At 49.2% G+C, this 24823-nt stretch overlaps 1 protein-coding gene across 1 annotated transcript in view; it reads right to left on the bottom strand.

Annotated features, from left to right (window-relative positions):
* Window positions 1-10119: 10119 nt before the first annotated feature.
* Window positions 10120-24823, bottom strand: part of GAD1 (glutamate decarboxylase 1) — a 58073-nt gene continuing 43369 nt past the window's right edge. Inside the window, exons 13-17 of the mRNA XM_078870994.1 lie at window positions 23249-23327; window positions 22286-22435; window positions 21317-21424; window positions 21000-21089; window positions 10120-20713 (exon numbers count right to left, since the gene is read on the bottom strand). Of these exons, the coding sequence (XP_078727120.1) occupies window positions 20540-20713; window positions 21000-21089; window positions 21317-21424; window positions 22286-22435; window positions 23249-23327 (601 nt within the window). The 3' untranslated portion in view covers window positions 10120-20539. The remainder of the gene's footprint in view (window positions 20714-20999; window positions 21090-21316; window positions 21425-22285; window positions 22436-23248; window positions 23328-24823) is intronic.

Genomic DNA, 24823 nt, shown 5'->3' with positions numbered 1-24823 from the left:
GTGTCCACGCAGTGCGGTGGTGGTGTCAAGTGACGTGCGAAACACGATGGGAGGGGGGTGATCTCATCGTCACAATCGGAAGCTTTTGCCGTCCAGAAATCACCTTTCGCCGCGTGTATGGTTATCGTTGCTCGCGTCAAGGCTGGTCGTACGATGTGTTTTCATGGAACATGTAATTCCGTAGCATGGAGTTGTGTACGTTTGTTACTTAATCACAAGGTGTGCCGATTGTGTGTGTGTGCGCGCGCGCGTCCGTCAGTCATCCAGTGAACTGGCCATTCCATTTGCTAATGCAGTTTCACGCATCTTGCACAGCAGATCGCTTATTTGGGAACCGCATTTTAAATGAATGAACAGCCCATAAAGCAGCGCACAATAAATAATGATAGTCCTACTGCGTACGTTTCCACGGTAGTGCCGCGCAGCTGTGTTTGCGGGTTGCACTTTGTGTTGTTTGGTGCTACGTCCCACGTTTCGCTCCACGTGCTGGGAGCGTGTGGAGCGAAACGTTGGACATCGTGCCGATGAAACGATACAACTTTAAAGTTATTTGCTCACCGAGTGTCTTGCATTGTTTTCACCGATTGCTCATTGGATATTTTTTTTGCCTAGTAGAGGAAACTGAAACCCATGCTCATGAGCGTACATGACGGAAAGTTCCGTACAGGTCGGTGAACGACCTACTTGCTGTACAGTCTCCTACAAGCCGCCCTGTGTCCTTACGGATTGGAGGTCTTGCTCACGTGATCATCTGTTGAAGCCTCCAAGACACTGGATTACAAATTGCGTGTTTAATATTTGGCACATTATCCATGCGTGTCGATTACCAATTCGCTTAAAAGCCAATCAGGTTCGAGCCTGGATTTGTCGTCAGAGGCTCTGGGTGGCATGCAGGAGGGCAGTACAGAAAAACACATTATTGCCCTCCTTATGCTTCTACATAAAGGCCCTTTCTGCCTTCACAAAGCCACACTGACCAGCATGGTGAAGTATGGTTAAATGGCCCCCATTACCTGCACAGGAAGAGGCCCTCGTCCAGTAATGGGTCGACAAAAGGGCTGTGCGCTACGATCATGTTTGGAGATGGTATTGAAAAGTGTCCCTGTAAAAAAGGCAGTACAGCAAGGAAGTGATTCAATGCATGTTGTGCTTCATTAGCATTAAAGGGTTTTTTCCTTCGATTTTTGTCTGGGTATGCCGTTTATACCCAAGTGCAAAAAATACTTCACTAGTCAGTAACTAAAGGGAGTATTCTAAAATCATCAGCCTCCTGAAAAAGCCTTGATACTCAATTATTGCAATGAAACTTGTGTTGAAAAAAAAGCCACTTGGCACGAAGCATTCACTCGGCAGTGGACAGAGCGTGGCCGATCTGAAGTGCTTGCAACCCACGCATTTGTGAATGGGTCACCCAAAAGATCGCTAACGATGCGAGGCCGGGCCATAAGGCTTCGAGAGTTGGCACACAAGTTCTCATTAGCCAGGAAGGCCTCAAATGATCCCTTTGGTTAGGAGACCTTAAATTTGGTTTTCAAAGCCACACACGTTGGCCCTGGTGGAGAAAGTGGCAGATTAGTTTGGCAGACAAGTTCACTTACGGCCTCATGGTTTGGCTTTGAAACCCTTATATATTGGCTCGGCAGGCCTTGTGCTTGGTAGGATGGTTGTCATGTTACAGGCGGGAAAGCCTCAGCTGCTTAGGCTGCCGTACCTTTGATAAGAATGCCTCAAATTCGAGTTTGGAATATCCCAAGGTTGCTTTGGAAGCTTGAAGCTCCAGGGAATTATTCCATCAAGTCCGCTCCCATATACACACTGCAATTCGTTTGTCCGTGTTTGTTTTGTCGTTTTCCTTTATCTCCTCATCCTCCCTTGAACATGAAGCAAGGAAAACGTTGCGCCCCCCCCCAAACAAAGCCAAAATTGCAATGTTTAATAAACGAGACTGCATGCAGTCAATGGCAGGGGCTGTATCGGTGCGTCACAATTTATTTACGTATGCAATCTGTAAGAGAGTTTGTCAAGCAGGAACATTACTGATTTTTAAAGTGCATTATCACCCTGTTACGGCTCGCTCGGGCACAAGAACCCGTGGTCTGTGTGGAGTTCCAAAACAGTCTCCCCGTTCTACCGCAGGCGAACAATTTATATCGGGGCGTTCGTGGGTGGAGTGCGACGGTCAGACACCGAGATGACGCGTAGAGCAAAGTTAGGGGTGGAGCCCAATTTTAAATACGGAATCTCAAAACCCAAGGTAATCGCCACAATCCAGTGTGGCATGAGTGTACCGGCAACAACCCGTAACACAACCTGCAGTTTTATTCCAATACCGGCGCCGTCACACCAGTTCCGCACCGCCCTCTCGTGTGTGCTCGACCTCCACCCGGTGTCGGAGCCGCCAGCCCCATGCTCGCGGACACCGCTCCACACGCGGCTTGGTCAGCCCGCCTTCCCAGCCCAAGCAGGGCACGCCGAGGAGGGCACTTCGGGGAAACCTGGGACCGTGTCCTTCTCGCCTCTGCACCCCGTCCACCACTATCGCTGCAGAATCGCCACCCCACCAGCCCTTCCGGACTGGAGATCGCCCGAGCAACCACCGCCGATCGCTACGTCCCCTGGCCAGCTGCTGGCCTGATGCTGGCTGGCTGGCTGGCTTCCTCTGCCCGAAACTCCCTGCCATTGTAACGTCTCTCATCCGTTGGCTTCCTCGCCTTCTGCGCTCCACTGCTCTTCAGCCCCCACATCATCCCCTGCAAGCATAGCCCGATAACCGAATCTCCTCCACCCACAAAATAAACTCTCTTGCCATAACGCCATGGCGAGCGGAAGGTTGAGCTCACAGCCTCGAAGACTGATTCTTGCCAAAGCGCCTGATGTCCTGGGATGCTGCTCTCCTCTGCACTTACATTTCCAAAATCCACGGTCGCTCTGGTCTGGCTCAGCCCGTTTTAGACGCGAACCAGCTAGCCACCCTCTCCCCGCAGCTTCGCCATTGGCTCATCGGCTTCACCATGAGAGGCGGTTCACCTGTTTTCACCTGTGGGCTTCAATTGCCTACCACCCACCTGGCGTCATCAGTCCTGATCGACCACCTCTTCTGGTTTTTACCCCAATGGCTGATGTAGGCGCAGAGAAACAGCGACAACGTCACATTCAGGGCGTCCGTTGCCCGTCGCTCCGGTCTGTTCTGGTCGTCGCGCACTGCCTGGAGAGTTTTTAATTTTCCTTTTGTCCATCAGGTGCACGCATCAGCTGCCATGGTCTGGGCGGATGCGATTTGGGGTGGAGCACGCAGCTGCAAGGAATATCGAACACACGAAGCGCACGGATGCACCCTAAATCGACACTTCTGACAAAAGGTGGCTGATGATATCATTGTATCAGTGGCAACACCTGTCCCGACCAGGTCTACCACCCTTGTTCAAATGGGCCGTCCATAAATGGCGTCACGCACCTAGGGGGGGGGTGGTCAGACATTTGTGACGAGGGGGGGGGGGGTGAGAAATGTGACGTCACATCAAAATGCGCAACTTTGAATAAATATTGACAACACGTTCTACTTAATTAAATCGACTTTTTAACAAATGTTTTCTCCTTCAACATCAGAGTGCAGCGCCACATTAAATATGCACTACAATGACAATAGTTTGAAGCGATTTGAAGCATGTTTTATTTTCAAAATGGAAATATGATTTGGGGGGGGTGGGGTAGAGCTTTGTGACGTCATATTTCAGGGGAGGTCTGACTTTTTGTGACGCCGTGTGACGAGGGGGGGGGGTTCAAAAATCGTCCAAAATCGCGTGACGTCATTTATGGACGGCCCCAAATGTGTAGATACGGGTTAGGCCTGCGTTGAGGGACTATTGAGTGTTCACGATCCAACGTGGCTAGCAGCAATTGCATCCCAGTTGTGTTGTGGGGAAGTTAAATTCCATGAGACGGTGACATTTTGAGCTGTCACATCTTCAGAATGAAAAAAAGTGAGACTGGAGACTTGATGATGCCTCCTCCCTGGACTAACATAGGGCCATTCACATTCAGGAGCTGTGACAAAGGGTTAGTGACGTGGCAAGTGGTGCCTGCTGTTTGTGTCCCAATGGGTTTCCCTTGATTCACCCCATATACACGACTCAAAACAAAACGCCCCACTGATTCTCAGGGAGCTTTCAGGAGGGATGCTACATTGGGATGTTTGGCCAATTCCTTATTGTGCGTGTGTATGTGTCACATGGGAGGAAACCATCCAAATGACAAGAGCACAGCCCAACCCTGCTGCACAGACAACCTACTTGCTGTACTACCCTTACAGGCAAAGACAAATATCCCCCGTATAGTCGTAACAGACTGTTGGGGAAAGTGCCGTTAACGAGTACCTATGAAGGCCGCAACGGTACACGAGGGGGTGGGTGGCCAGCACCAAGCCCGATCGCCTTTGTCTCCCCAGTGGCGATGTTTACATACCGCACGAGGTAGTGATTTGAGGCTGAGTCGATCTAGGGGAGGCCCCGAACCGGTTCAGATAATTATCGTCACGAACCCGCGTTGCCGGATTCGTAGCGCAGCGTAGCGCTAACCGCTACACCACCGCTCCCCGCGCCCTTGAAAGCACCAACTTTTTTCACCCGCAAGGGGGCAATATCATGCACAAATGATGGCGACTGAAGGATGCTCAACTGATTTAAATGCAGGACAGTCGTGCGAACTTCAAGTTCATTTATTAGGTATAGCCTTGTGAGCCATTCGGCTCTTGAATCGGGTGCAACCGCAACAAACAAAAAACTAAAACATGAACAAGAAAACATTTTAAAGTGACTATGTGACTAAGTGCAAACAGAAAATCCAGGAAAAAAACCAGCAAAAATTCCAGGAAAAAAAGCACCGTTCACCAACGCTGTGTGCAAAAAATCCCAGTGGGATGCAAGTCAAACAACAACAACCGCAAGACAACTTAGATTAAGGCCATCAGTCTAACTCCGTACTACAACAAACATGGCCAAACCAAAAAACTTTCGAAATCACCAAAATATCATGAGTGCGATTACCTTACGTAGAATGTAAGACGAAACTTAAATACTCAGACAAGCCAGTTTTCCATGTCTGTCCATCCACGTAAAATGTAAAAAAATAATTTTTGTACACATCCGATCAGCCATGCACCGGGGCCTTTTGAGGGTTTATAATTTCAGCAGTTGGCGCAATTGTTTTCTGTAGTGGAGTCATTGTGCCACCTCGTGGTCAATAATATTAATCGCGTCCGTGCGTGATGATGCCAGGAAGAACATGCATAACACAACATAACACAATTTTTGTTCCTGGTTAGTAAGTGTTATTTCGTAATGTTTCCCCACAAACTTTGCTTTTGTGACCAGGACAGTGATATTTAGAAATTTACCTATTTCCAATGAGAAAACGGGCGAATTTGTGTATTTTCAAACTAGATTCGAAGATTCGAAGCTTTCGTGACTGCAGGAATTACTCTTTGGTTCTTTCGGTAAAGTCACGTAGAAAATGAAATCAATTAATAGTAGAATACGACGTGTCGGTTGCAACACAAGCAACCATCGTCAGGGTAAGAATGAATGATAAAACACAGACACGGAAACAACACAGGCAGACACGCATGCAGAGAGAGACACACAAAGACACACCGAGCGATACACACACCAAGACAAAACACAGACACGCAAACAACATAATCAGACAACATGCAGAGAGAGACAAAGATAAAGATCCCCCATATAGCCTTAACAGACTGTAGGGGCAAGTGCTGTTAGCGAGCACCTATGAAGGCCACAACGGTACACGAGGGGGTGGGTGGCGAGCACCACACCCGACCGCCTTTGTCTCCCCAGTGACGATATTTTCACACACTGCACCAAGTACTCATTTGAGGCTGAGTCGAGCTAGGGGAGGGCCCAGGACCGGTTCAAATAATCGTCACTGGTGTTGGCCGTGAGTGGGAATCGAACTCGGGTCACCGGGTTCATAGGGCAGCGTGCTAACCGCTCCACTATGCAGAGAGAGACAAACACAAAGACACACACCACGACAAACAGAAGGACAACGAGAGAGGGGGGGAAGGGGCCGGGGAAGAGAGAGGACTGCGAAGGAAAATGAGTGGAGCAGCAGACAAACGAGGAGACGAGGGAGCAGTGTGGACCACAGTGGCCGGAGGAGAGGCAGTGGTTTAGAGCAAGAAAATCGAAAGTTTGAGAAAGCAAATTTAGTAAAAGTAAAAGTGTAATGCAATGCAACACAGAGTGTCGGTTAACACAGTTAACGCATAGCCTGGCTGATTAACGTTCTTCCAAAGATTGCTAAATTAGAAGTTAAGCGTGGAACAGACAAGCAAGGCCTCGGCACAGAGTCCGTTGTCCTTCTGTTTGTCTCAGCTCCACCTCTGAAATTGTCATCTGGATCTACGTCTTCCTCGCTCTCTGACTTGCTGCTCTCTTCTAAAGACGGCTGCTCTCTCTCCAGAGGAGTGGGTACGGGGAGCTCATGGCAGTGTGGCACCGGGGCGATGGATGAAGGAAGGTCTAGATACGTGATAGCAGGTGCATTCTTGCCAGTCCGACGTTTGGAAGGGTCCACCATGCAGAAGTAGCAGTTGCTTGAGTGGTCAGTGGGTTCCCGGCCAAATTATTGGGATAGCGACCTTCATGGCTCTCTTTTCCCCTCTGTACCATCCTACACAAATGCATTTATTTCACCCATGAATAATGTTTAAGAGATTCTCGCAACATTTTTCATATATGATATATATTTTTTCAATAACATTTATAATTGTAACACATTTTAAAATTTAAAACTTTGACAATTTAAAAAATTTTAACAAATTTTATAACGTAAAATTCCAAGCAACAATTGTCCATCTTACCTTCCAGAGTTTTTTTGCATTGCTCGCAGGTGAAATGAGGTGCCCAGGGTTTGTTTTGTTCCCTGACAGGCATGCCGAAATATGCCTTGTAGGCCTCACACACCTTAGCAGATGCTTCCACAGAGTAACTCTATCGCTGTTGTCTTGGTAAATTGGCCGCAGACATCGCAAAACGCGTCTGCCGGATGCTTGCAGCCTCTTGATGCCCTCTCAGAAAAATGCAGAGATGTATCCACTTAGGCAGCTGGAACTAAACTGACCTGGTGGGCTTAAGGCCCCTGTATTTATACTACTATTTAAATTACTGGAAAGTTCTAGAATGTTCTAGAAGTTACTCCAAGTTTACTCAGCACTGAATCTATCTCAAATGTTCTGGAAAATAGTTTTTTTTTTTTAAATCACTGTTCTGGTCACAAAAGCAAAGTTTGTGGGGAGTATTAGCCATGTTATGTACTTTTGAGGCATAATCAATTAGGAAATAACACTTACTAGCCAGGAACAAAAAGAAAGTGTTACACAGTGTCATCAGACCCGCCGGTGGCATGAGCACCAACGTTGTCCGTTCAGAGGAAGAAAGAAAAATAGAAATGAAGGCGAGAGATAGAAGCGAGCATCTGGACTGCAGCCGACGTCAAAAAAAATGCAACATCTCGTCGAACCTCCCGAGTTTCAACCTCCCACGCCGCCAATGGGTCGACCATCAACCAAATCAGGACTGGGCCACGTGGCCGATTGGGCCACCGGATGATGCCACAAACGGCGCAGTGGGAGCGGCCACGAATCCCCAGACCATCGACCCACGTCGTAAACACTCCGCCGCCGCTACGTCTGTCTTGCCTCCTTTAAAGGAGGAACGGACGGGGATCCACTCTGAGTCCGAACAGGAAACTGAGTAGACAACGTCTAAAATTGCGTCTTAAATCTGCCGCTATTAATCCGTACGAAAAAACAGCGAAGAAGAATGGCGAAGTCGAGAGGCCGATCGAGAAACCGCCCAAGGCGAACCCAAATTTCAAGACTTTAAAGCAGGGCCTGCGCTAATAATACAGTAAAAAAACACATTCGATGCTAATAAAATACGAATGCTCTGGTTCTCTGGCACTGGCTAAATTATATATCCACCTATTTGATTACAGTTATTTATTTGATGTAAAACTTTTAACGTTGCATTTTGATGCTTCGATTTCTAAACGTTGCCTGTGTTTTTAGCTCATCGTCTGCCATGATCAATCCACTGCTGGACGAAGGTCCCGAGCCATCCGTCATATCGCCGCGGTCTTTCGATGTGTAACACATTCCTGCGGAAGGAGCTGGTAGGAACGTTGGGTTGCTCGGTCAATGGCCAGGGTCAACGGCGGCGTGGTGTATTCCGCAAATATGGCCGACTATGAGGGCGGGCACAAGCCGGCGTGAATAGGTTAAACGTTGAGTTTTATAAGGGCACCACGGGGTGACCAGCCCCTCCACACCCAGCCCCACTCAGCCCCACCCTCCCCACCCAGCCCCACCCTCCTGACCCTCCCCACCCAGCTCCACCCTCCCCACCCAGCCCCTCCCCACCCTCAGCCCCCTGTGGGCTGGTGGAACCAGGTGGTTCCTACCAGTATAACACTCCCTCTCCAGCACCTGAACACGAGCAGGTTTTTGTTGTGATCACAGCAGCTCCATCTCAACGAGTAGCGTTGTGCCGGGCGGAATAAAATACGGCGAGTTGGGAATCGTGGAGATTGTGGCTGACACTCACAGCACAGTCGTTAACCCATCGCCATCACGTGGTGCAAGTGTGAATTAAGGACTTAAAAACTCGGTACTTCTTAGATAAAGTTTATTATCCTCAACAACAATGTCCAGTGCCGACCACGAGCCAACACAAATCCCTGGCCTTCAGTTTTATACCCCCCCCCCTCTCCAAGCTCCGCGCATCACTTCCATCACGCCAAGACCTCTGCTCCACCTTCTAAACCGTCTCAACAGATCCCCCCCCCCCCCTTCGCTCGTTTTTCTCCTAATGACGATTGCTTGTTTCGCGATCGAAACGTCGTAGTTTTTTTTGTTCTACGTGACTTTACCAAAAGACCCAAAGAATAAGATTCCCATCATTCAAATATCCCCCGCATTCTCTCGCTTTCAAACCTTCCAAGCAATCACCATCTGAACGTATTAATTGACAGTGTCGGGTTGTGGCGGGTTTGGGTTATTCATTTAAAATCAGTCTTCAACAACAAAATAACAGCGGTGTAAGTTTTGTTATTTAGTGCGCTCGTTTACCCAGAAAGCCTCACCGGGTCTTGACTCTTTCGGCAGGGCCCCGTCAAGATGTCGCAGATAGCGAGTTATAATTTCTTAAGGGACTTAAAGAGGAGCACGTGGTTTTGAGAAGATTTGCATGTTTGAGACATCATTGTTACGGTGCATCTGCCAGTCACCTCAACTCATGGCTCTTGGGTCTGTCCCGTGACCTGCCAGCGGGCGTTCGACACTTCAGGTGGCCTCAAAGTGCGCTTGGCATGGGGCCCTTCGTGGCGAATGACGATTGTTATCGCTATGAAGTGGACATGCGCAGGTGATGCTACCAGATTGTAATGACGATGAACCAGTGGGTCGAGACTAACAACGGAGTGACGACAGGCAAAGGAGTGAACACACCCGAGAGGAGATGGAGCGAGGATGAGAGGAGCTCGTGTGAAGGAGCGAGATGGATCATTGCACCGCGCGACCATTGGGGGATGGTGGTGATGCCCCGGTTCGGACGATCGGCACCGATGGTAGTGTGGCACATTAGGAATGGATCACTCTTTTAATTATATCCTTGTGCAGCAAGGGAGTAAAGTGTGGTTCTGTGAAGGTCCTGATGTGCTGTGCAGTGCATCAATGCACGTGTGTACAGCAGCATGCGATGACTGAGTCGGGCCTGTAGGTGGCTGGCAGGGTTAATGAAAAACCGCACGTGTAAACCAGCCACATGGTTAATGGCGTCTCGGAAGAATTGCTGCGTGTAACACGCGCTGTTGCATTTTACTGAGTGACGGTGCGGTTCTTCACAAGATTAATATTGACTACAATAAATAAATGTGCTTGCCCTCGATTTGGAGCACCTGCCCACGTTCTTCATTTCGAGTGTGCAACAGTAGCCAATGGTCGGGATTCGAACTCGGGTGAGCGGATTCGTAGCACCAGTCGTTCCACGCGCACGCACGCACTCAAACAAAACACTCGCATAATGCAAAACTATTGGGTTTATTATAAGCTCGACATAGACCTCTTAAATATAATGCGACTCTCACGAATGCCACGCAGGAACAGATAGTACATAATACAGATACAAAAATAATTACAACCGACAGGATCAAAAACGCCTAATCTCACATATATATACACACACACACACACGAGTGAATCGCCAGTCCTCTCGGATTCCGTATCACTATACACATCTCCAGAACTCCATGTTTTCAGTTTTTTGGCATATTTGTTAAGATGTCCACCCTATCGGGAGTAACGTTGAACGAATAATTCAGCAATTGCCGCTGTTGATTAAAGCATCGAACTTTATTCAACATTGTTTAGGGCTATTGCAATTCATGGACCTTTTGAAAGAATTTGTTTACTTAACCAGTTACGAAGGTCGAACGGTAGCTTTGTGGTTACGTGATGCGCAATGAACCTGGCGAGCCGAGCTCGATTCCCGGCCATGGCGAACAAGAATGGGGAGCGATATCCAAACCGGTCGTGGTAGCGGCGCCTTCACAAACCCGCACTGGCCGACGTGGCGAGGCATGTGGTCAAACAACCCGAACTGGCAGTTTGGAGAAGCCTTCATCCATCCAGCAGTGGAGGGTTTCTAAAAGGGCTGTACAGTTATAAATACAACTTGGAGATTTCATGAGATTTGTGGAATTTAACCGGGTGAATTTCATTGAGATTTCCGACTGACGAATTTTAATAAACCATATGAAAACCATTGAAGATTCATAACTTATTCAACCTGTTGAAAAACCGCTTATATTCAGTTTATTTTCGTTTATGTTCCTTGTTTAGGGAGGCATGTAACCACTTTAATTCGCTCAGCGAGTCAATAAATTGGGTCACGATTTTGGGTCAATAATAATCTATTCCTTAGTTCAATTTTGTAGCGTCTTGTCTATTTATATTTTTGAGTTCTGACCGACATGCGGGTTAATTAAACGGTGGATAACGTCTCAAAAAGTCAGACGTCTGCAGAAACATCCAGAGAAATCTGCAGAAATCCATGTCCACCAAACCTGGCTCCCACAAGTTTTCACAGCTAAACCTGCTGGGAAACCGGATTTTTCGAGCGGCGATGACCCGAACTGAAGCTCCGAGTGATTTGAGGAATTTGTTAAAGAGTTCTTCCGGGGATGAGTTAAATCCTTGGGACATCGATGATGCCGACGACGGTACCAAAGTCTATTGAATTGTAATTAAACCACGTCGAGATACAATTCATTTTTCATCGAGACTCTCGTTATAAACTATTTTTTTTTTTATTTCACCAGGTAAGGCCCACTGAGCTATATAGCTTTTTTTCAGAAGCGACCTGACCACACATGATAGCGAAGTGGCTTTGTGGAAATGTGTCGCAACCAAATACTCTAAACGCATGTTTCTTAACGTGGGAGGAGAAAACCGGAGGACCCGGATAAAAATCCACACGACCACGGGGAAAACATGCAAACTACAAATATACAATCTTGATTTGAAGCTTTCGTGACTGCAGGAATCCACTCTTTGGTTATTTCGATAAAGTCACGTAGGTAGAAAAAAACAATAGAACACGACGTTTCGATTTATTATTTTTTCTACCTTCGTGAGACTTTACCGAAAGAACCAAAGAGTACAAATATACAGCAGACGTCCGGATCGAATCCACGACCTCCTGCATACCAGGCAAGGTAGTTAACATCTCGCCACTGTAGCAGTTCGCTCTTTATATTAGCTCGTTAGACCCTTAACATCACCCCTCGCATCGAATACATCTCTACTTTTCTTTTGATCACAAGATCGCTGTTGATACCACCACCACCGCCGCCACGTCGTCATCGGTCTACCCACGTGTCCCTCCCGGGGCTCAGATGGAAAAAAAAATCCCGCAGGCGTCGGCTGTGGTCTGTTTCAGTCGACACGGCACTAACCTTCACGATCCTACCATCTGCTTTTAGGTCTTTGGGTCACCAGACTCCTGGAGGACGTCTATTGTAACAGCATCGAATGTTTTTTTATTATACCACTTCCGCTTACTACTAAAGTTGAGTCCTAATCCCTGGGTGAATGTCAATTCAGCCCATCATCCCTCCAAAGGTAATTCAAGTAAAATTCCTACAGCTGAATGAGAGCGACCACATGCCCATTGGAGAAGGGGAACATTTAAACTCTGTAAGAGAAACGCAGCTTTAAAACAAAAACAAAAGCAGAATCATTGAGATATCGGCACAACCCGAAAACATGGAATTCAATTCCCTACTTGCGAGCTTGTGTATATATACTGTACTGTATACATAAATATATTTATACATAAAATCCCGTTGTGTATGTGCTTTCACTGGGGAATACAAGGGTAACCCGCGCACCTTAAATCCAATCATTCCCCATCGCATCATTCCACACTCAGTCATTCCACCATCGTGACGGACGTCACCTCTGAAAATCTTCGAACTCGTAAACCTTGTCAGCACATACGTGCTCCGAACAAAGTGATCACTGTGCAACCTATTACGGTGTGGTAAGGTTTATAATTACGATTACTGTATTATTCATTCCCGATGAACGTATATAAAGTGTCTAGTAGTTATTATGCGTGGCCAAAGACATTAACAACGATTGAACTGAAACGGGACTAGGTTTGAGCTGCAATTAGATGCTGTATATTTTTAAATTGTACTTCTGTATTACTGTTGCGAAAGTAAGGCAAGAACCGTCTGACTGACGGTTTAAACCTTTTGGAAATGGACCCAATTTCAAGGTATTTGACAAATTGCACATGGGATGAAAACCGTGTTAGGGTATGGGGAGGCCTTCATCCAGCAGTGGATTGACAGAGGCATGTTGTATTATTACAGTACGTTATTATATTACTAGTTATGTATACATTGTGGTGGCATATTATATTACTAGTTATGTATACATTGTGGTGGCATATTATATTACTAGTTATGTATACATTGTGGTGGCATACGCCTGCAAACCAGAGCGTCAGGTCGCAAGTTGGTTAGCAGCTCCAATCCAGCAGCGCTATATACGGTGGACAATTATATAGAAGTACAGCAAGTAGGTTTGACGGATTTTTTTTTCCGCATTATACGATAAGGTTTTCTCTGGGTAACAAATGGTTCTCCCATGTGCGAAAAACCCCGACTAAAAATCTCAAGCAGCCAAGTCCTTCACAAATGCAAGAACGCGGATCGACTCCACAATCACGTATTTTTGTACAACACTGTGGGCGAATGCTGCCACTAGCGGCTGCAGGGGTAATGTTAACCCATTATTACTTAACAAGCTTATACGAATCGAATTCTTAGGGAGGCGTGATTCGACACGCGCGTCGTGAAACGCACTCTATATTAAATGGACAATCGATAAAGGATTGCCCCACGACTCTGTATGGGTGTCAGTGTATGGTCTCTCCATTTGATTCGAATCGAGCATTGAAATGAGAGTTCCAATCCAGAACGGCGTAAACTTATCATCACCGTAACCATCAACCATTATCAGTCATCATCAGTCATCATCAGTCATCATCAAAAACAAAGATCATCATCCTCCCATTGCCAGTAAAATAAGCACCACTCTGTCAGGGAAATCCCCAGCTGTCGTCTTCGCATTCATTAATAACATACTTGTCCCTGCCATAGGAACGTGGAATGTTTCTCAAAGCGTTCTAAAAGAGGGCATTTCTGCCGTCACAAGAATTAAGCACTGGACTTGTGTTTGTTTAACCCGAACATTTTTAAAGCGACTGTGTACACACACACCGATTGATCTACAAAGCACAAGCGTGTAAACACACCCACATCTATTGTAAGCACCTAAGGACACACCTATTGATGGGGGTTAGGATTAGGGGAGTGGGTGGGCAGGGAGACGGCACACACGGGGGAGACCATCACAACTTTACACACCCAGCGCTGGGAGTAGGGGGGGTGTCACGGGCTGTGATTGGGGTGGGGGGTGTCACGGTCAAACATTGCATGTTGTTATCATAACGTCTGGCGAGATACATTGTTGTAAAATACTGCGACCGCAATAGATTCCTTCTTTACTGTAGGTCCAGTCCCAATATACAACCAGGGCCGGATTAAGATTGTGTAGGCCTCCCCTGGGCTACAGGTACTGAGAGGCCCCCCAATAATATTTCCAAAAGGAAAACAAAATTAAAGGAAAAGAAATTGTATTTTTACAAGGCTAACAAAATACAATTCAGAGTTCACAACTGAAACAACTTTTCACTTCTTCTCTGGAGGCCCTCCTGGGCCGCGTCCCCTAAAGCCCCGTGCCTGAATCCGGCCCCGTGTAACACAACCTGCTCGTTCACTTCAGTAGAACTGTAGCGGTGAACACGGTGGTGGCTATTCACGAGTACGATAATAACATTGATGGTTAAAGGCGCAGCCCTGCAATTGCGAGCTCACGCCACTGCCGACGGAAAAGTGGCCACTCCACGCGAGAGGAAACTCAACGGGGTGGGGTTTTTTTTTTTTGGCCTACTCTTCCACGTTGACCGGACGTGTTGGAAGATAATAACCCCACCGCTTTAAACTCCTCCACACGCCACCTTCGGACCCACCGATTTGTACTGCCGGGTGGAGAGACGAGGAGTCGGTAAATGAGATGGAGCAAGCGAATCGCCTGATGGAGATGGCTGTCATCACCAGCGAGACGTGACGGTACTCGAATTGTAAACGGCGTGTGTTGTGTGCTGAAGTAGTAACTAATTAGCACGTTTTTGTTGACGTGACAAACCTGATTAATTGGCCGTGCCGGGTGGTGGTCGTGGAACGATGCATTTATATTTATTCATAAATTCAGCAATTAACCCCAAAAACCTCTATAATGGATATTGGTCGCGAATTTCTTGTTTAACACGTAGGCTATTACGAAGGACGCATTTATATTTACGCGATCTAACCCAAAACAAAAAAAGCTCTTTAATTATGACTGGAATGGATGTTTGCATTACTGGGAATAAACATTGGGGTAAGTATATGCGTGGTGAACGTTTGTACATCTCTACGCGTGATGGAATTGGCGATCGAGTTGAGTAGGTTTCGGAGATTGAACGGCGCTTTAACAGAGGGGGCAGTATGGGAAACTATGATGCTTGGGCCAAATCCCAGACTTCATTTCGTACGGCCCGAGGTTCTTGGAGGCCCTACCGCTTTGAAACGGCAATATTTCTCCGTTTTTGTTGTTATTTATTCCTCACGACAGTACAAGCATCGTAGCCGTACTAATTGGTTACTAGAGGGTGGGGGGGGGGGGTATTTTTGTTTGACCTGCCAACAAAACCGTGCACCAAAGTGTCTTGGTCGCGTTATTGCCAAAATAGCGTCAAGTCTTCTTCGGCACGACAGCACAGACACACACCCGGTGGTTCCCACCTCTGGTTGTGGAATAGGTTTGTTGTCTATGAAAGTTACCGCTGCTTGTTTTAAAAGAACCGCAACGAGCGTGAACCTTGCTTGTACCTCTGAAAGTAGAGAGAGAGAGAGAGACAGCGGCCGTCACACACTCGCTGCGAAGACACGCGGGTTTGTACGTGCAATTGAATCGCGTGTCAACTCGGAGCCATGCACGCGAATGGAGGCGATTCGCAATGCAAGGTCGGAGGAGGAGGAGGAGAGGTTTTCAAACCTCACGGGGAACGTGAAATGTTGGAAAATCGACGAGAGCCGAACGAGATTTTGTCCGCGCGTGTTATTGGAGGCCCACAACTCTGCTATGGGCGGTTGATGTGTGTTTTTTGTTTGTGTTGCCACCGTGATGACTCAGCTGTAGCTGTTGTTGCTGTTGTTGTTGGTGGTGGTGGTCATCCCTCCTGCGCGCGTTTGAGGGTCGTGCCATGTGCCGGAGAGCTTCTTCGGAAGCGACACGTGCCGGACAACCACGGCGGTACGGCCAGGAGACAGGAGAAACTCGTTCGTGAATGGGGGTGGTGGGGGGGGACTGCCATGCACGGCCGAACCCGTTGGACTCCACTCTGCGTTGGTTACATTTCAGTTGGAGGTGCTCGCAAAGTTGGGTTGAGCGGGCAAAGTTGGGTTGAGCGGACAAAGTTGGTTGTCGTTTTGGGGTAGATGGTGGGGAAAGATGAGGGGGGGGGGGGTGTGTTTGTGTTTTCACTGCTGACATAACATTAACCTCCTCCTCCTCCCCCCCAACAATCCATAAAGCTACAGGGTTGTTCGTCATTTCATTCAGTTACATCGCACATCACAGCAATATACGGTTTATATATATATACACACAATCTATATATATTCTTAAACTCGAGTGCAATTTGTTCGAGAGAAAAATCAGTTCCTAACAGCGAGAAACGGCGAATAGCTACAGCCCACCACTATTGCTATTTGGTGCCACACAACGCAAGGTCACACAGGGGGACGCGACATTGGGGGGGGGGGGGGGTGCCCCAAAAAGACCGGCGTTGCCAACTCTCCCTGACAAGTGGAGAATCACCAAATACGAACGAAAAAAAAACTTCACAAAGTCGCGAGAAGGACCCTTCCAAAAGTCTTATCACCTGGCAATTTACGAAGAAGTGCTAACACGGAAAACCTTCAAAACAATGCCACACGCCAACTGGACACAAACTCAAAAATTCGCTCCGCGGGGAAAAGTTTTGTCGCTCGTTCGCTTCGACACAAAAAAAAATCGAACACCGCTTTTGTTTTGCCGTTGGCAAACCCGACACGCAAAACACAAAATCGAAATGTTCGCGCATCAAATCGTCGAAGGCGACAGGGTCGCAGAGTTGACAGCACCGGACGAGACACCGAGCGACCGAGTGGGAGGAGAGGTTGGTGGGAGGGGAGGGGATGGGGGGGACGCGAAGGGTAGGGGACCAAAAACGGTGTGAAAACGACGACGGTCTCGAAAACACCCTGTAACCACACGGGCACACGAATGATGATGATGGGGTGGGGGGCATACAGACTCACAAAGAACACCACGTGGGGTAGTAGGGGGGTCACGCACGTTGGAGGTCGACAAAGGTCACGAATTCTCACTGCGCAGTTTTTTTTTTGTTTAAACGTTTGATGCTAAAACGTCGTTGCTTCGTACGTTGCTAAATACAGATTTTTTTTTTGTGTTTACTACCACAGAGACCCATTTAGAGCCAAAGCCCGCTGCGCTTGAGATAGGCCCCCGTTCTTTGCTACCTCTCACATCACCTCTAGAAGCCCCGGGACATGACAGCCGTCTCAAAGCGGGCAAGAGCTCGAGGTGAGAAATCATGGGGCCCCTCCGAGGCTTACTTAATTATCCTGCGAAGAAAATAGAACCATTGTGGGGGCGGGGGTGGGGGGGGGGGAAGTTGTTATTGCAACAAAATACACTTTATTTCAAAATAACAAACGAAAGTTTGTGTAAAGTAACGGAGGAGACAATTCCGTTTAGTCAGCCAAATCGAATAGTTGCTAGATGGGTGACATTCACACTCGACCTCGAGCTGCTGCCAATTCTGTCGCAGCATCGCTTTCCCCATACAACACCAGCAGTGCAGCCAAAGATCCCCCGTATAGCCTGTAACACTGTTGGGGCAAGTGCTGTTAGCGAGCACTTATTAAGGCGAGTGGCCAACAACCACGCACCGGCCGCCTTTGTCTCCCCCAGTGGCGGTTTACACACCGCACCAGACACTCATTTGGAGGCCGAGTTGACCTAGGGGAGGGCCCAAGACCGGTTCAGATAATCATCAGCTGGTGTTGTGCCGTGAGCGGGAATCTAACTCGCGTCCGCCAAGTTTCGCAGCAGAGCGTAGCGCTAACCGCTACACCACCGCTCCCCACTAACCCTGAACGGGACCCCCACCTGCCAGCAAGCAGCCAAACTCTTCCTTACAATTGCCCCGTGACACCGCACAGAGGCGCTATCGCCCCTCTCCATAGACATCTGCGTGACACGCTTGAGTTGTCTTCACTAGAACCCGAATGCTATTTCAGTTGAATTATGATATATAGTTTAATGCACATGCTGTGAGCATACAACATTGCTGCTTATTGCACTGTGCTTCTTTGTTAATTTACTTTCCGTCTTTAAAAAAAAAAACATCGGAGTAGATTGTTGTTCAAAGCGTTTATCGCAAGATCTCATCATCTATTTCAAAATCACCGGAAATCTTTGGCCCTCATTTCAACCAAACGAATGTACAAAAAGGTTCCACTGGAAACCTGCGAGACTGAAAGAGGTACGGAGAACCTCCTTTTGTGATGCGAGATGCGAGTTTATGAACAAGCCAGCAAGACGTGCAAGGTTTGGGCCCCAACGTTGGGTCAACGTTGCCCCAACGTTGCGCGTTTACTGGGAACGCAGGAGCTGTTATCGGGGGATGTAGTCCCCAAATTTGACTCCACTCGTCTGTTGCAGGCAACAACCCCAAAAAAACAGGATTATTGCGAACGGGATTATTTTGCCGATGGAAACTCGCGAAAAATGTGCGGATAATAGAAAGCCGTGCAATGCAGGACAAGAAAAACAGCCGGTAACCGTGAACAATAGGAACAATGGGGCTGCGGATAATAGGAGTTTTCGTAAATTCTATAGGTCCTGGGGGTAATGAGAACCACGGTAATAGGGTTGAGTTCAAGAGCGAAGTTCGATTGCATATGTATACATAATGAAACCTATTTTCCTGCAATTACCTACAGCAATTTGTGATCGTCGCTGGGCATTTCAAAACAAAATTGGAATCAAGGATGTTGATTTTGATGGCTGCCTCCCTCAGCAAGGGGACGATCAGGACAGGCGGCAAACCGTACGTGAAAGTGGCCAGTGGATCGGGGCGAGTGTGAGATTGGCTAGCGGCAGCGTGAGGCAAGCGACACATCTGCTGTGCCACCCCGAAGAGAGTGTACATGTGTAGTACATGCTACAGGACATGGGAGAAGGCTGCAAGTGTCCAGCGAGCAATGTCCACCAGGAGGGAATGTGCGTTTACAACAGCAGCCTGCCCCTGGCTGGATCGACAATGAAAAGAGACGGGTAGCCGTGAGAGAGGTGACGAGAACATGTGAACGCAACATGAAGACTGGAAAAAAACAAAAAAGGTAAATACGCAGGACTACAACTCTTTTGCTCACTCCGCTGCTGGCGGGAACGGCCTCTTGCAACACGGTTATTTGACCGGATGTCCTTGGGACAAGGTGGGAAGAGTCACCAAAATTGGATTCCAGCGCAGTCGAGCCGCTGATCAGTGAACCGATTCGCAGGACTGGGATGGACAGAGGCAACGGAGGTTTAAATAGAAAGTTGCTCCATTGTCGTTTTAAATGCCCCCCGCCGGGAGATCGTATCTCACCGTTATACAAGGTCGGGACATCCCTCCCTCGTGCGTGTGATTTAGAGAAGTATTTTTTTTTCCTTCTTTCGCTCGGCGTAATTTCTCATACGTACACAAGTGCCGACGCTCGTGCCACGTTCAGCGATCTGTCAAATTGAAACGAAAATTACAAGACGTATCGTTTGTTCAAAATTTGAGCCGCTCTTTTCACATCCCATGGCGCAGAAGAAGATTTATATTGCCGATTTACTCAGAAAATTATTGGAGCGGGCATCAAATGGGGATAGAGGCGGGCGGGGGAGAGGTGGCAGCAGAGTGATTGAGCGCGTGGCACCTGCGATGCATTGTGTGGAACAGCGCGTTGCGGCTCCGATCCGAGTTACGGTACTCCGCGCATGGAATAGTCGCAGCCAGTCGAGATGGATTTGGCGTGTCGCCCGTGTGACGCCGCTGGACTGCGTACGGAGTAAAGGTGGTGGTTGTAGAAAGCTTAGCAAAGGCAGCTCTTCGAAGGGGTGGCGCTGAAAGGGAATCACTGTGTCTGTGTGGGGGGCACGATACGGCTTCCCAGAGAATGGGGGCTGGTGGTTGGGGGGGGGGGCGGCAGCTCTGGGAAGGGAAGCACCAAGCGAGGGGGGTGCTCGAAGGATTTAAATCACAGGACGGGCGGCCACGGGGAGACGGAGTGCCACGGACGGGGGAGGGAAGCACTTTGGGTGGCGGTCAAACAGTTTTTGGGAAATACTCGGAAAGGCGGCAATAAAAGATTTATCGAAGATGGGTGGCACACGGAAAGAGGTGCTACGATGAGGTTTCATCGAGAGTGGATGGCGATAAGGGGGGGGGGGGTGAATATGTATCGCAGGAGGGGCAGCGCTGAAGTACTACACCCAGCCGGCATTCATGGGAGCAGCCAGGGCTAAACCTCTACCCGGTTCTGTTCGGGGCAGGAACCCCAGAAAACATTTCCGCACCCGGAATTCCACATCCAGCACACACACCTCCTCTCGCCAAGCCATGGAAGCAGCGCTGGCAAACCTAGGGACCCTATTGGTGGGTGGCAGCACCACGGTGGAGGGTGGGGGGGGGGGCAGCGTGGGAAGTTGAGGGGGGCAGCAACAGGGCAGGGCTGCCTCCTGCCCTCACAGGTCGTGGCCCAGACGCTCGATCTCGGAGAGCATGAAGTCGATGTCGGACTGCATGGCGGCCGGGTTGGAGATGACCATGCGGAAGAAGTTGACCTTGTCCCCCTGCGGCTGGTAGCCCACCATGGTGGTGCCCGCCTCCATCATGCGCGCCTTCACCTTGGGCGCGACCTGCACCGACGCCAACGCAAACAGCTCCATCACAGCGTGGGTAGTGGTGGTGGTGGTACGGGTGGTGATGGTAGTGCCGGTTGTTGCGATTGGGATGCTGTTATCAATGCGTCATACTATCCATGTGGATGATGCTGGTATCATCGGGGGTAGTGCCAGTAGTGCCGGTGGTAATATTAGCGTGTGCTGGTGGTGACGCCGCCAATGCTGATGGCACTGGGGGTATTGCGTGGCGGTTACTGGTTGCGCTGCTGCTGACTACGTGAACTCGGGGTCCCACACTCACCCTGCTGAGCTTGGCTCTCCTCTCCTCCCCGTCAGGCATCCCTCGCAGGCTCAGAGGTATGTACCAGAAACACACGTTCGTGTGCTCCGGCTAAACAAAAGAAAAAGACAAAGATCCCCCCCGCGTATAGCCTTGACGGACTGCTGGGGCAAGTGCCGTTCAAAAGTAGCGCCTATCAAGGACTGGCTACACACACACAGACACGTCCATGCATACAACTTTTAAAAAATCGCGTCCGTGCATGCAAAACTGCGATGCAATCCTGAATCCCGATTCCCCTCCTCAGGACTCTCCCCCCCACCCCACCCCATGCTTACCTCCCCCTGGAAGACGAGTTCGTATCCCTCTCGGTTCTTGATGGTCCTGTACAGGTACTGGGCCAGGTCCAGGCATTTGTTGATCTGAGCCTCGAACCCAACCGTGCCCTGGGCACACAAACACACACACACACAACAATTAACAACGCCGACAATATGCACGTTGTGGATTGGCTAAAAAAAAGGTACTACACATTTCAGGGAGGCTCAACTAAAAGCCACATGGTGGGCTGGTCGTGCCTCCCCGTATGCCAGCCCCACCTACTTTTACATAGCCCCGTCCAACCCTGTCAACTCCGCCCACTTCACAGGTAGCCCCACCTACTGCTCAGGTAGCCCCACCTACTGCTCAGGTAGCCCCACCTACTGCTCAGGTAGCCCCACCTACTGCTCAGGTAGCTCGTAATGCGGGGTAAATGATGGAGCTTAGCACCGGTGATAATCCTAATTTTCACAAAACCTTCTGGCGGGAAGGAGGATGGGGGAATTTTCACCCAATCGCTAACTTCTCCATAGGAAGTGGAGTTTTCGCCACTGGCTCAGGGCTACAAACAGGAGATGGCTGCCACCTCAATGCTTATTTGAGCAAGTAATCACTTTGACTTGATTTGGGGTTAGGATTTACATGCCTGGTAGGGTGCGTGTGCGCGCAATGTGCGTGCCTGTACGCGGTAGTGTAGCGGTTAGCGTCCTGCGCTACAAACTCAGCGACCAGAGTTCAATTCCCGCTCAAGACCAGCATCAGTAACGAATATGTGAACTGGTCCCGGGCCTCCCCTAGGTCGACTCAGGTCTCAAATGAGTGTGTCAACATCGCCACTGGGGAGACAAAGGCGGCCGGGCGCCGTGCTGGCAACTCACCTCCCTCGTGCACCATTCCGGCCTTCATTTGGTGCTCGCTAACAGTTCGTTAAGGCTATAAGGGGAGGTCTCTGTGTGTGCGTGCGTTCGTTGGGAGCGTCCCCAAACCTTGGCCTTCCACATGAGCCAGAACTTGAAGATGTCGACGTGGCGGCCGCACTGGATCACCTTGTCGCCCGTGTCGTATGACGTGTCGTACTGCTTGTCGGGCTGGAATAGGTACCCGGCGCACATCTTGTTGCAGCCCTGCAGCAAGCCCTGTCAGTGGAGACGCGGGGCAACCCAAGACACGTCCAGGGGAGGGGGGCGGGGTGGGGGACGGCCGAGTAGATGAGATTCCAGAGACCCAGCAGAGACATCGATATAAAGACAAAGATCCCCCGTGCAGCCTTGACAGACTGTAGGGGCAAGTGCTGTGAGCGAGCACCTATGAAGGCCGGAACGGTACACGAGGGGGTGGGTGGGCCAGCACCACGCCCGACAACCTTCGTCTCCCCTAGTGACGATGTTTACACACCACGCCAGGTACTAATTTGAGGCCGAGTCGACCTAGGGGAGGCCCAGGACCGGTTCAGATAATCGTCACCGGCGTTGGCCGTGAGCGGGAATCGAACTCGGGTTGTCGGGTTCATAGCGCAGCGTGCTACCCACTACACTATCCCCCCCCCCCCCCATCAACATCATCATGGTCAATCCACTGCTGGATGAAGGCCTCCGCAAGCAGTCGCCACCATTCGCGATTCTGCGATGCGACAATCCACCTCGCTCCTGCTCACCAGCCGATCTCACCACTCGTTCCATCCCTCGGCTGCCACTCCATTAGTTGACCATCGTGCCTTCGAGTGGCGTGTTGCACACAAGCCCACTCACTTCAAAATTTAAGAAACAGTTTTGAACCTGGGGTATTGTCTCTAATCCACGCGCTCCTCTTTCTGCGATTCCAAGCTTCTCTGCGCACCTTTCAGGCGTTTTGCTCCAATTGATACTGAACGGTTGCCGATGATGGCGCTGATCGTGTCGCTGATCGTGTCGATGGTGAGGGAGGGGGGGGGAGAAGCGTGCATCTCTTACCTCTTCACGGACGAGAATAGCCGAGCACTGCAACAGCACCCCCATCATCTTGTGGGGGTTCCACGTCACAGAGTTCGCCCTGCCACAGCGTCAAAACAAAGCAACCACAACTCAGACACCGCACAGCGCGTAAACACAACGCGCCCACAGCAGAAACGCCACGCGCCCGCAGAGTAAATAAACAGTGACTCCCACACACTGCACACACCAACACACACACAACGTAAACAAACCAACCACACGTCAAGACACACGACAATTGTGAGTTCATACAAAGCCTTGTGTGGCACATTAGGAATGGATCACTCTTTTAATTATATATTTGTGCAGCAAGGGAGTAAAAGTGTGGTTCTGTGAAAGTCCTGATGTGCTGTGCAGTGCATCAATGCACGTGTGTACAGCAGCATGTGATGACTGAGTCGGGCCTGTAGGTGGTTGGTAGGGTTATTGAATGACCGCGCGGATACACCAGCCACGTGGTTAATGGCGACTCGGAAGAATTGCTGTGTGTGACACACGTGCCGGTGCATTTTACAGAGTGACGGTGCTGTTCTTCACAAGATTACTATTAACCACAATAAATGTGCTTGCCCCCGATTTGGAACACCTGCCCACCGTCCTTCAATTCGAGTGTGCAACACTTGCAAGCCCTGCGATTGCCATGCTCACTCCACTGCTGATGGAAGAGACTCCTCCTCTAGGCGGGGGGGGGGGGGGGTAGATCTTGAGAGCCCCTCCAGAGACAGCCCATAGAGGCTCTCTTCCCTCGCTGACCACACGGTTCCCCAAGTTCGTGCATGACCCTTGATCAATGTAAGAAACGTGTTCACTCTTTTCCGATTTAAAGCTTTCGTGACTGCAGGGATTCATCTTCTTGGTTCTTTCGGTAAAGTCACGTAGAAGGGAAGTAATAAAAAATAATACAAATAAAACATAATAAAATAATTCTCACGACGTTTCGGCCACAACGCAAGCAGCCGTCTTTAGGTGGGGAACAGGTCATTCAGACTCTACCTTCTCGACAGAGCTGTTCTCCACCTGAAGACGGCTGCTTGCGTTGTGGCCGAAACGTCGTGAGAATTATTTTATTATGTTTTATTTTTATTATTTTATTACTTCCCTTCTACGTGACTTTACCGAAAGAACCAAGAAGGTGTTTACTCTTATTTCGTACAACTCCGACGTCACCGTTGGTTGCCGGGCCACTTGACGTTTTGTTGGGCCAGTGGGGCTCGGTAACTCTGGAGTTCAAAATGACACAAACACTTCGTGAAAGGGCCGACGCAGAAAGACCCCTGGGGTTTTGACCTCGCACGAAGCTCATGGTTTCACCCTATACCGCATCCGTACAAACCACGGCACAAATGGAAAATTAAAAACTCTCCAGTAGTGTGCGATTGTGGGGTCATCGGGAACAGACGGTACAACAACGCGATGCCCCGATCCACAAATACGAAGGAGACGTCATCACGTTGATACAGCCCGCTGCTCGTGACGTGGTTGTTGTCTAGCTTGACCACCTGAACACGTGACATTGTGGCTGTTACTCAACATATTGAGATCAGCCGTACAAAA

The sequence above is a fragment of the Lampetra fluviatilis genome, chromosome 31 (genome assembly GCF_964198595.1).
Source record: "Lampetra fluviatilis chromosome 31, kcLamFluv1.1, whole genome shotgun sequence".
Classification (NCBI taxonomy): domain Eukaryota; kingdom Metazoa; phylum Chordata; class Hyperoartia; order Petromyzontiformes; family Petromyzontidae; genus Lampetra; species Lampetra fluviatilis.
The sequence above is the reverse complement of the archived record's forward strand: the minus strand, read 5'-3'. Positions and strand labels throughout refer to the sequence as shown.